Source organism: Polypterus senegalus, chromosome 1 (assembly GCF_016835505.1).
Source record: "Polypterus senegalus isolate Bchr_013 chromosome 1, ASM1683550v1, whole genome shotgun sequence".
Classification (NCBI taxonomy): Eukaryota; Metazoa; Chordata; class Cladistia; order Polypteriformes; family Polypteridae; genus Polypterus; species Polypterus senegalus.
In genome coordinates, this window is record NC_053154.1 from 246066678 (window position 1) to 246080468 (window position 13791).

The 13791-nt window shown below is 34.1% G+C and overlaps 1 protein-coding gene across 6 annotated transcripts in view; it reads left to right on the forward strand.

Moving 5' to 3' along the window:
* Positions 1–13588, forward strand: part of rhobtb1 (Rho related BTB domain containing 1) — a 48225-nt gene extending 34637 nt beyond the window's left edge. For all 6 annotated transcript variants that reach the window (XM_039771348.1, XM_039771335.1, XM_039771321.1 and 3 more), the window contains 4 exons: positions 7252–7402; positions 8772–8860; positions 10634–10739; positions 10872–13588. In XM_039771348.1, coding sequence (XP_039627282.1) covers positions 7252–7402; positions 8772–8860; positions 10634–10739; positions 10872–11041 — 516 coding nt within the window. In that variant the 3' untranslated portion in view covers positions 11042–13588. The remainder of the gene's footprint in view (positions 1–7251; positions 7403–8771; positions 8861–10633; positions 10740–10871) is intronic.
* Positions 13589–13791: the final 203 nt, after the last annotated feature.

The following is a 13791-nucleotide window of genomic DNA, read 5'->3' on the forward strand; positions in this document are numbered from 1 at the left end:
TTTTTTACTTACAATATTAAACTGCAAAGCAAACAATGTCAATAACTGTTAGGGAAAACATACAATGAATATTTATATTGCCTAAAATACTGGTTGAGTTACCCTGTAAATAGTGTTTACTTTTTAACTACAAGGTTTTAAGGCTGCATAGTTCATTTTATTCCTGCCATTCTCTCAGTAAAAAATACAGATACCTCCCAAAACATGTCTGAATAAGCATTACACAGTATGCATGATACTTTTAAGTTTTTGTTTAAGTTTTTTTGTATTCATTTATGGCTATGTTTTGTATATTGTCACTCCAACTGTATGGTAAGTCATACTTCTAATAGATCTGAGCGGTGAGACTATAGTTGCTCATTTTATTCCTTTCATGGCCTACTGGTAAGAATTAAATCATAGGATAGAGTATACTGTACAATGGGGTAGACTTACAGCAAGCACAGAAAAAAAACAAAACTTAATGAGTATTTCAGCTTTTTATTCATTCAAGTGAAAAAGGGAACATCCTTACTATGTAATTTTAGGGTTGTATGTCACATCCACACACCATATTACTGCATAACCTATAGGTCTACTGTGTGTCTATTTTAATAACTACTATAAATTGCAATTCAGGTTTGTGTTAAAAAAATAAACATTGATTATTCTGTAGTGGGAAGGCGCATTAGTGCAATGGTTAGCACACTGCCTGACAGCTCAAAAGTAGTGTATAGTTTATAGTCATAGTTTACTAGAGGCATATTTGCTCATTACAAATACTGTGCATGCTTCTTACGCAACTATAATATACAAAAACTGACTCTCATAGCTTTTAATTGCATATACTGTATTCTGTTATTTAGAACGATTTAATAGTATGGTGTGGGAGATATTGTATGCTGTGTTATATAACTCCAGAAACAATGTTGAGCTTCTTTCATACTGTAATATACTGTTCAGAGTAGTTTAACATTGTAGTTAAAAGTTAAAAAACACTTATTTATATATTCCATTTTCATACAAAGACCATAGCTCAAAGTGCTCCGCCAGATGTCAAAGAGAAAGTTACAAGAAAAGAAAAAACAAATAAGATTAAGAAGAATAGTAATGAATAAATAAAACAGAAATAATAAATAAATAAAAATAATTAAATATATCTGTGCAATCTTATAAAACATTGTGAACCCGGCCCGGACACAGACAGGCGGACATGTTGTTTATCACCACCACACGTTTTATTATTCACAATATATACAATGTTTTACGTCACTCAGACACAGTCCGTGCACAACAAACCCCAATCCACAGTCCTGGCCACTCAATGCCTTCTTCTCCGGGCCACCTCCACACTCCTCTCGTGCCTCGTCCTTCTTCCACCCGACTCCAGCCCTGAATGAAGGGAGACGGCCCCTTTTATCCATGTCCCGGATGAGCTCCAGGTGTTTCCGACATTCCCCCATTGGCCACGCCCCAGCGTGGCGGAAGTGCCGGCTGTTCTCACCGGGTGTCCTTTTTAATCTTCCCCCCAGCACTTCCGGGTGTGGCGGAAGTGCTGAGGTAACATGTCCCCAAGGCATTGGGGCGCCTCCTGGAGGTGACCACGGGCCCCTGCAGGGTGGGGCTTCCATGCCCTCAACCCGTGGCCCCAAAGCAACCAGGGCGGCGACCCCCACGTGATCCAGGGTGGGCGCAGACCCACATCCGGTCCCTCACGGCGTCCCAGCCAGGTCGTTGCCCCTGGCATCCCTGACAGCATACATATGTAGAAGAGTAGCATCCTTATATACAATATTGTATTGTAAGTCTGTATGGCAATACAATAATAGAAGGAACCTGAATATTAAAATAATAATAGATAACAATGAAGTGGATGTAGTTCTAACTGCTTCTAACTGTTCTTAGTTTATTCTTAATAGAAATGTAAGAGGATTCAGTGTCAGGGTTTGTTGTATAAAATTTAATAAGGCTGCACTGTGAGAGCATAAAGAATAACAAGTATGACATTCAATTAAACATTATGAAATATATCAGCTCAGCTATTATGAGCTTTAAAATATATTAAGTAAAATAATATTGTGCTTAAGTAAATAATTACAGCGATAAATATATGAAAACACTGATCCAAAGAACTATAAAGGATACTGTATGTTATTTGTGCATTGAGTGCAGACATTGAATTTTTTTTTTACCAATATATAATGTACTTCATTAAGGAATGTAGTTACAAAGGTGTTGAATAGTGTTAGTAAAAAGCTTGATTTTCATCTTTAATATTTATAAAAATATTTAAATAACATGAAAAGCGATCTGAGTGGCAGAGGTATATGAGATAGAAGATTATTTTGTCTGCCACTCCACTAAATTTAATCTGGCTAGTTTCTTAAATCGTCCTGTGGGTTTATTACAGAACTACATATTCTATAATAAGCTGTAATAATAGAAAATACACTTTTGTGTGGACAAGATGATGGTATTTAAAATTAATAAATAAGTGGGAAGACTTTATTGAATAATGGATGATGTGCTTAAAATAGCCAATAACAAGGTAGCCTATTGTTAGGTTGTTGTAATAAAATTTGTAAGCATATTTTTAAAGCTAAATTATGCAAATGCTATAGGTTGTTTAAGGAAATGCATAGCACTGAAAGGTACATACCAGAAAAATACTCAATCAAAACATTAATGAAGTGAAAGAGGAAAGTTTATTTCTGTGGACAAACAAAATATTATTCAATGACTCCTTCAGAATTCACAGCCATAATTCTAGATAATATATAATATATTATAGCAAGATGTCTGAGAAATGTACCACAGTAAGTGGTTGGTTTAAGGAGACATTTTCAACAAGTTCTTCATGATTTACTCTTTCAGAATAATGAAAACTTTCTCCTCCTCTAAATAAAATTAAATATAAATAGAAAACTGGCTTCTTTTACAATAAGCACCTGTTATATCCATCCATCTTTTATGGAGGACAGTGGAGGAACATTGCCTGGACATGGTGCCAGTCCATCAAAGACTGAACACACACATATACACACACAGGACATTTAGCATCATCAATCCACTTAACTTGCATGTGCTTGGACTGTGGGCGGAATCCATAGGAAACCCATACGAACATAGAGAGAACATGCAAACTCCACTCAGGGAGCACCCAGAATATGAACTGCGGTCTCCTCAGTGGTTTTACCACTGTACCACCATGCTTCCTGCACCTGGTATATCTCATGCTTCATCTATAATGTATCTTGCAAATGCAGTTATAACAGTACAATCTATTAAGGCAATGAGAACTGATTGTATATTTAATAATTTATTTGAAATTAGAATAAGCTTGGGGAAAAAAAATTGTTAATTGGAATAATGAATGAAAAGCTTGCAGAAAGGAATTTCTTTTGTCTCATAGTCAGTAACTCATAGTTAACTATATAGTAGTATCTTAGTGTACAACTCATCACACAAAAATATTCACACTTTTGCTGTCAGTAAATGTTGTTGCTATGGACTATAATGGCATACGATCTGTGCATGGAAGCAGTAACCTTGAGCTAGAGTGAGTAAAACAATTTGCCGGACTAAAATCTCAGATATTTATATTTCATTTATAACGTTAAATAAACATGATTTGAGTACCTCTTTTCTTGGTTTTCATCTATAGAAAATAGGAGCTTTACCTTATAAAAGAATCAATAATATTTGGCTACTGCTGATAATTAAATTTGGTATTTTCCTGCACTGTCCAGTATTCCTATATTTCTGTTTGCAATTTATTACAGACACTGTAACCACATCTAGGTGAGGTGTACAGTAATGATGCCTTCTAAGAGGTCTGTAGGATATTTCTTGTTGCAAAGTGACTGCTTCTTATAAAGTTTGTTTGCTTTCTCTATTTTTTGCACCTTTAGAATGACAGTCCAAAAACACATAGTGAAAATGCTGGACTTTTAAATTGTGCATTATTTTTATTGTCTTCTTCAGTGCTTACATACATATATATATATATATATATATATATATATATATATATATATATATATATATATATATATACGTGCATGGGACACCATGTTCTTGCAATTATCATTTGACAAAATACTAATAACATAATGGATACACATAAAGAAAGGCCCAAGAGTCCACGTACAAAATTTGTTTGGATACACAGCAAAACAAAGCATTTCCAAGAGTCAGCAGCAACCTTGGAGAAAATAAACCTCTGGGGGCTTTCCCATTCAGTCATAATGAACAAAGTCAAAAGACAAAATCAGACACTGTCACTGATCTGAAGACCTAGGCCAGCTGGTTGCGCACCCTTCCTCATGAGCTGGTAAAATTCTGTTCTGTGCAATCTTATGTTATAAAAGAATAATTCCATCCTTTGATTCTAATGAACTGGTTAAACTTTTTTAGTAAAGTTGTAGAATATCTTGAGATGATCTAGCAAAGATTTATACTAACTAGACTAACATTTTGAAAGAGAAGAGTACTCAAAAGACAACAGTATTATATGATTATTTCACTCTTTGAAAAGTGAGACATAAAGAGACTTACATAAAGCTGTTTTTCTACTTTATCTGGTACAGAGCACGCACAACATGGTATTTTCAGTTTTCTACCAAACCTGTCTTCAGCTGCAGAGGTACTTTAGTCATGTTGATATCTCTTCAGGGATCCACAGTGCAGAGGAAATAGCTGAAATATGATACCTTAATAAACAAACCTGAAACATACAGTAAGATTCAGTTGATAAAAAAGATTAAAATGTCTCTTTGTTACCACATTCTTCTGTGCAATTAAAAGGGTACCTTATTTAAGCATTTCCCAAAATTTCCAAACACATTCATAATGTGAGCCAACAAATATGAATTTACCATTTCTCTTCCTGCTTGAAAACCAGTTCTTCAGATCCATGGCACTGCGTTGGAACAACCCTAACGACCCTTCATCACATTTTAAAAATTTTCTGTTTTCACATTAGAATATCCAGATACTTGATCCCAATTTCTTATCAGAAGTCCATGAGTCAGGTATGTTTAGATGTTCAGAATTTTTCAGATTCATGACCAGTATAAATTTACCTTATGAACACTGACAATTAATTATTTGTGAGGAAAGTGTTTACTAAAAAATCTTAGATATATTATATATTTAAATCTGAACTTTTGCAGATAGGTGCAGCTTATACACACCATGATAAAACATTAGCAATAACTCCACTTTCTGTGCTATTGATAGTTAAAAATGAGTTATTCTGTTCTTCTCTTCACTTTTATTTATATTGGGATTTGCAGCTTTTTTGACTGTTTAACCACAAACAAGGGCCAGTATGTTACACAATAAGAGAAGCATGAGGGAAACACATACACATTTCAACGAAAGTACATGCAGCAGAAGAGTGCACAGTATAATGTGTAAGCCATTTCTTATACAAAAAAAGGGGTTGTAGGCCTTCTGGCCATTCCTTACACTCCACAATACCTCAAATTCACATTCACTGTAGTTTCGTTTTCTGCTCTCTCCTGTGTTTTGAAAGTAAAAATGTCACTCAGGAACATGGCCAAATCTATGTGGTGATTAGGTCATGAAGATTTAAAACTGCAATTTTTTTAAGCCATACATAGCTGCTGGCAGAAAGTGAAAGGGAATGACTAAAAGTGTGTGCATGTTCCTTCTGAACATTGACATAAAATGTCAGTGTTAAAATTTGCTGTCAATTTTAACTAATTTGATGTGTTTTCATTTTATTCACTTATATTTTTTGATATGCCAAATAAACATGGTGATACTAATATGAACTACCTGCCAATAAAGAAACATCATTTCTTAATTTTTCTTGTCATTTTTTGTGTTGACATTAATGTCAGAATCAAGTATTAATCTTTTAAAAGGAATAAGCTGGAGTTTTTATAAAACCATTAAAGCTTGTTTACAAAAGTGACACCATGACTTAAAGTGTGGTATTTTGCCATAACTAATTCAGGTCATATGTGCACAAACACTCATAACACTTTCCACAAAATGTGTTGTCACACCATTAGGCATCACTGTCTTTGGTCCTTCAAAAAAAAAAATGTAATTATGGAATAAAATTGCTCTTTGGATCTTTTAAATTTCAGACATGTGGTTAAGGGATTGTGGATCTGTACAATATTTGTTGAAAATACCAATCTCTAACTACTGTCATATAGTACATGACATGAATCACGACTTGACAGCGCTGTAGTCTACTGCAACAGACATTGATATACAGTACACACACTTACTGTACACTCACACATACAGGGCTAATTTAAAGCTTCAGTTAAGTTTATGTTTAAGTATTTGGAAGATGGAGAGAAACCAGAGGATACCTTGAAAACTGTGCTATGCCATTGCCCAGTGTAGTGCCTCCTATTATTCCTGCTGTTTTTCTTTTGTTTTCCTTTTTTTTTTACTATTTTTGATTATTATTCTACTTATTACTGTATATACACTGGCCAGCTTTGTTGCTGTAAGATCAGCACAGTTGGGATAAGTACAGATTGTGTTTCTTACATACTTGTGTTAAGTGAGGTAAGCTTGTTTCTGCTATTACAATTATGTTGATAGTTTTTACTTGTTTTTCATGCTATTCAATTATTATTTATTTACAATTTAGTTCATAATGCCATTTTATTTGTTTTCTCGTTGACAATTCCATTTCACAGTATCTTAAAATAGGCACCGCCATCTTGTAGTTATGATGCTTGTTGCTGGTGTTATGTGGACATGACGTGATGCCACATGGGTGTTGCACCACCACTAATGAGAGCATGCATTGCCACAGCCACACATACATATTTTTAAATTAATAACAGAATTTCACTCTTGCTTTATAGTTTAGTCAGAGAAGGGACCTGATTTAGGGCTTAGTTTTTATTGCTTTGATATTGATTTCTGGCTTCTTTTTTAACTTTGATGCTCAATTCTTTAACAGTCTTTTAGGTTTTTGACTCCTGGCTGGCAGATTTTGATTTTGTTTTGTCCCTCAAAATGGACATTTTTCTCCTCATCACATTCAAAAATATTTATCTAACTTTCTGGCTTGACAATTCTAATTTATTGGCAGAACAGGTTCTTTGTTTATTTACTCTTTATTTCAGTGTGTGGGTGACTAATGTATTTTTTCCAGTTAGATTAACAGTACACCTTAAAAGCTTTACTTACAATGATGTGATAAAAGTAATGCATTAGTTTATACTTATACCTCATGTGTTCTTTTTTCCTGTTATTCTATGTTTTAAATAGGTTTACCTTCCTAATACAAGCAAGGCATGCATACAAGCAGTTTTGGAGTATCTGTATATGAATCAGCTGTCACCTTCACTGGATCTGGATCCACTGGAATTAATTGCACTTGCAAATAGATTGTGCCTTCCACGTTTGGTGGCTTTGACAGGTCGGTATATAAAATTTGCTGAAAGTAACATCCTTTAAGTCACCATGTGCAATGTGTTAGATTCATTATATGCTAGCTGTATTAAAAGGGTAGCTCAAACTATGTTGACCTGATTATCTATGTAAAAATGGTTAATTAAATTAATTCAGTAGCAGACTATTATATTCGAAAAAATCCTGTTGGCAAGTTTTGTTTTACTTTTTATACCCCTTTTTCTTTTTCTATGCCATTGAAACATTAGATGACGATCAATGATAATGTAGTAGATGGTGCTATGGAAACACCTACACTGATGCAATAATGTTCAATTTCAGTTTTTCTAATCTACACTTAAAAGATTTAATATATGCAGATGCACTAAAAGATTAAGCGAAGATTAATGTTCAATGTTTTTTACTGTTCATAGGGAGAAGATATACATATATATTGTAAATATATATATATATAAATATATATAGTTTATTTACATAGAAGCAGGTTTATAGCTAGAAAATTTGTATTTTTAAATTTATATAGAAGCTAGTGTTGAATGAAAGAAAACAGAAAAAAATAAAGTTTTGGGGTTCCCATGAGATCCCCATTTAATAGCAGCAATGTCAATAAACTGAAGAAAAAATTAAAAAGGTAAAACAAAGTAAGGTGATTGGAAGGGGCAAAGCTTCTGGGCCGGACTAGAAGTATCATCATTGCTCTTTGTGGGGCTCCTCCTTCACTCTAGAGCACGAAGACAAAGAGAGCTTGTAAACGGTGTGTCTCATCCAAAGTGGTCCCCCACCTCATGAGCAGAGCCTACAACAAGCTCTCACTGTGCACATGTGTGACACATAACATATTACTATGTTAGAAAGAAAAAAACTTTTTTTTTTTGTCCTGCCATTTTCTGCTTTTAGAAATACTGCATGAGTAACAGATGATAAATTACCAACTGCAAGCCAAATTAAACAATAGTTTAGAAATAGTTTGCAGAGCTCATTAAGTTAAATGTTAGTAACTCTAAAATAAGGTTAAAATTATTGTTTTTGTGAGGTTGATGATCACCAGATATGACAAGAAAAATGGATTCTCATGTTTGTTTTCTTAAAACACTAATTTGACCAAAATGTAAATTCAGTCACCTAAAACAAAACTAAAAACAAACTTTGTTTGCTTTCTAATTAGTAGTTCTTATTAAACTACTCAGGAACAGTCAAACGTGCTTGCAATTTTCTAGGTTTAGTGTGAACACTTTTCTTCATCATTGTAAAAATATTGTTCTCACAATTGAACAAAACATCTACAAGCAAAAATGAAATTTTACTGTATGAACGTTTAACATTTTGTACCTGACAAATGTAGGTCAAGTGCTTAATATTGACATATTTCCTTGCAGAACAATATGCTGTAAATGAACTGGTAAAAGCTTCAAAGGATGGAGTTGATATAGATGGAGAAGTGCTCACATATCTAGAACTGTCCCAGGTGGGTATCTTAGCTTCCAGTTTTTAACAAGGTTTTCCAAACTTGACCTAGAAGTAACATCGTGGCCACTATTTTTTCATAAAGTCACTTTGTTAATTTTGCCCAGTTCCAACCTGTAATTGGATTCCCAATGTAATTTACTACATTTAATGTGCTTATTGAAAAAACTTTTCTCTCTTTTTTTGTTTTGTTTTTTTTAATAGTCACATTATTAGAGCCATTATTTCCTGCAGTCACATGCTTTCCTATTTTTTTTCAGTTAACCTTGTGTCTGCATGATTCTAACGATTATTTAGGTGAATTGTTGCAGAAATATGAAAAACAGAGTTGTACAGTATCAGAAAATGTTTTTTACTAGCAAAATTAACACTGTATTAATGAGTACCTCTTATGTATGGCGGCATGCTAACACAGTTGTTAGTGCAGCGGCTACACAGGTCTGACATCCTGAGTTTAAATTACGTGGCCAGTCATTGACCTTGTGGACTTTGTCTTTAGTGTGCAGGTTCCATCCACGTCCCAAAACACATGCAGGTTAGGTGAACTGATGATTCCAAATTATCGTGAGTGGGTGAGAAATTACCATTTCCCAGTTTTCCAGTGGGTATATAATGACAGCTTATTTTCTAATCCTGAAAACATCTTTATATATATATATATTTTTTTTTTTTTTTACCAAAGCGAACAATGACTGCTGTTCTAATATCTTTAAGACAGATGTACATTAAATTTTTATACAGGTGAACCAGAAAAAAAAAATCCCAAGCTACAGTCAGAACCAGAAAGAAAATACTAACAAAGTGCCAGATTAGAGCAGCACTGTGGCGCAGTGGTAGCGCTGCTGCCTCGTAGTTAGGAGGCCCGGGTTCGCTTCCCGGGTCCTCCCTGCGTGGAGTTTGCATGTTCTCCCCGTGTCTGCGTGGGTTTCCTCCGGGCGCTCCAGTTTCCTACCACAATCCAAAGACATGCAGGTTAGGTGGATTGGCGATTCTACATTGGCCTTAGTGTGTGCTTGGTGTGTTTGTGTGTGTCCTGCGGTGGGTTGGCACCCTGCCCGGGATTGGTTCCTGCCTTGTGCCCTGGGATTGGCTCCAGCAGACCCCCGTGACCCTGTGTTCGGATTCAGCGGGTTAGAAAATGGATGGATGGAAGTGCCAGATTAACAGGAGATACCAAAAATCAGGAAAAGGAAAACTGGGTTCAAAATGCTAAAGAAAATAAGATTATAAGGGGAAACAGAATCTTTTTACTCTGTTCCCACAAACGTCTTTAATAAAAGCCATGCAGCGTGGACATATATTTGGCTTCTTGCTGATGTCAGCTCTGTGACTTTAGGAAACAATTTCTCTACCAAGCTGACCTCAGATATGTAAAAAATATGTATAAATATAATTCATTCAGAAAGAAGTGAAAACCGCATATTATAACAGATGAACAGTTTTATAATACTGTATGTGTGCAATCTCATAACAGATTAATACTCAAGATTGTTCGTGACTTGAAAATGGACTTATTTGATGACTTTTACAGTTTCAGTTTTCACAGTCTGTTGAGCCATAGACACTATTTTAAGTATAGGGACAGTATTTTTTTAAAATGTAGATAGAATGCTTCACTTAAGACCTTAATTTCACATGGCAAATTAATGTACAGTATATCGTGATTGTGAGAAAAAATCTTTGACTTACAAATATTCTGGTTATTTTACAATTCTATGTGTATATAAAATGTCCAATGCACTTTAATTTTTTTTTTTTTACTTTTTAAATACAGTTTCATAATGCCAACCAGCTGGCAGCTTGGTGTCTTCATCACATCTGTACGCATTATAACAGCGTGTGTGCCAAGTTTCGGAAAGAGATCAAGTCTAAATCTGCAGGTCAGTAAGGGGATTTGGAATGCTATATCATGTTTTATACTCTTGAGTATGGTGTGTAAATTGAAAATACCATTGTACTTTATCTTCTAATATAAAGCAATCTAACAAAGTAAAAATGCTTTACCTCTGCAGAAAATCAAGAATATTTTGAAAAACATCGATGGCCTCCTGTATGGTACTTAAAAGAAGAGGATCATTATCAACGTGTCAAGAAGGAGAGGGAAAAAGAGGATGTTGTGCTTAATAAACACCATTCTAGATACAAATGGTGTTTCTGGAATACTTCATCTGCAGTGGCATAGCAACCTGTTAACTGCCTCAGTGTTTGTGCATTATAAACATTTTCAGTATTTTTGTCTTAATATTTGCAAAAGAGATGTTGGTTTCAAGGCACTGAACTTTTTTTAAAATGTTAAATATTGTCAGATTAAAAGCACAAACTTTGTCTCAAGTGAAACCGACATATCCATACACACAAACACAGCCTATTTAAGTAGGTTGAAAAACTTGATTTCCTTTCCGTCAGAGTGTGTAGTTATCTTTTTTTGACACTTTTGATTGTAAGCCTATTTGGTTTTGAATGACCATCACTACGAGTCACTGATAATTTTACATCTGTTACTCTGTTTGCTTTGACTCAAATTATATTGTAAAATATATTCCAGTTATACAAAAGGGTTTACTTTTATCCATTCAAGCTAGACTCTATTTTAAAAATAGACTTAGTTACAGACTATCATTGTTTTAACTTTATAATGACATATTGTATTGCCATCTTTTTTTGTTTTATATTTGTACATAAAAAGGAGGTGTTTTAACATCTCTGCCTAAAGCAATAGTATTTTGTTAATCTTTCAGTGTATGATGTATTGGCAGCTGAAATTAAATTACCTTTTTGATTTAAAATATTTTTAACAAACATACAATATTTGAGAAATAAACAGTTGCAAAGATGATAATATTCATAAAGTAGGTTCTAAAAATGTACACATCCTGTGCTTTCCATCTTTCATGTTGCAGATTTCATTATGCCCTCAGATAAGTGTCCTATAAGGTGACAATAAAGAAGTAAAACTCCTGACTGAAAAGTGGCAGTTCATGTGTTTAAAGAGCCAAAGAAACTCAACGCCCAAAGCAGAGCAAACAATTGTTGCAGGGTGTTGACTGGTAGCAGTGCTGTTTTAAACAAAGCAGGTCGACTTATTATTTTCCATTTCCAATAGATTTTTTTTGTTAGAGCTCATCTGCCCATTAATGGACTAAACCAGTGTGTTAGCATTACTGTATTACACAAATAAAGTCTCTTTCAATTAAACCCACAATCCCAACATGATAAATACTTTTAGATTTGTTATGTTATTTTGTTTACTTATTTTATGGAGAAGAGTTGTGTTTTACCCATTATATTTATATAAGTCAGTAAACCATTCAGCTTCTGATGAGCTCTTAACATTTCACTACAATTCGTTCGTAATAAGTATGATCGATTAATTTTGTCCTCTTATAAGGGTAGCTTATGGCTTTATTTTTACAATTTAACAGTAAAGTTGTACACATACACTTTGCTAACTGAGGTAAAAATTGTACGCATTGCCTGTGTGTTTAGTGTAAGTAATAGGTTGCAACACTCCCCTGATGCCTGTTCTTTGCTAGTAAAATGAACCCTAAGAACATTTCCTGTAGAATTTCCGCTAATGTCAAGAAAACTTGAGATGTGAAAGTACCTGGAGTGTTAGCCAATCATAATACAAGACTGAGCATTCACACTGTATAACCAGCTAATTCCAATAATTGTCATTTGTGATACTTACAAAGGATTATTTCATCTGCATTCACCTTTCGGAGTGAAAGGCTTTACATGGCTTTGCAGGTGAAGTATACAGTAGTGAGCTTACAGCTGTAAATGTAGAAAGTTGCACATAGCTTAATGTTTACTTTGAAGCAGTAGTGAGATCTGTGCATATGAAGTGAAGGCCCAATTGCTGGGCATTTATTTTTTGTTCCAGTGTACAATGTAACTAAGCAAGTTAATAAAAAGGACAGAAGGATGTTTCTGCTGCTGCTGATGAAAACAATAGTTTTAATTCTAGACTGGAATTATTTTTTTATACAAGTGTAACCTTAAAGAACTTAAGTCCAGCTTGAAATTAGTAACCTTTTGTTGTTTCAGCAATCGAAAGGCTTAGTTCAAATTGTTAGAAGGGCTTCATATCCATGTAATCTTCAGAGTGTTCTGACATTGATCAAAACTGAATACAAATTTAAATCTGCGATATGCATTGTACGTAGTTGTCGTGCTAATGTTTGCTCATATACCGATTCCATGTACTGTATTTAATTAAAACAAGTCTAGGGCGCTTTTATGATTGTTTCATTAATATATACTCAGAAATACACAACTGTACTTTCAAGTAAAAATGCAAAGGTATCAGGAATCTACTGTCTCTTGAAAATTATAGTTGTGAGTAGCTGTTAAGAGGCAAAATGACCTTTTTTATTTATGACTGGGAAGGAATATGGCTTTAAACATAGTGTTACAAAATGATGTAATACTTAAATCAGTAGTCTATCCTTTGTATGTTGATAGCGTGTTCATTTTAGTAAACCGAAACTGTACTTACATGTACTTTTTCCCATATGCTTAATACACAGTGATTGTCATTATTGGAAATACACAATAATAAAATATTGTCATCAGCTGCTATAACCAAGTGGCCGGTTCATTTGGTTGATTCTGTCAAAGGCCTTTGATCTTGCTGGTCATTATCCTTGAAGATGTTTTGGTTTGAGTTTTTTATGTTTTTTTGAAAAAATGTGAAATAAATACTGTATATTGCTTTAACCCTGAATGTGAGTATGCTGAAAATTACTGTGTCTACATTTGAGAAGGGCAGAATTAAAACTGAAATGTAGGTTTACATTCCATCTAAATATTCAGATACAGTACTTGCAGATTAGGCAGTAAATTAATTCCGTTAATATTTCATTGTATAGTTTCAAGGTAACAGTATTATAGCATATTGCATATAATTGCTGACAATTTCTTTTTTAT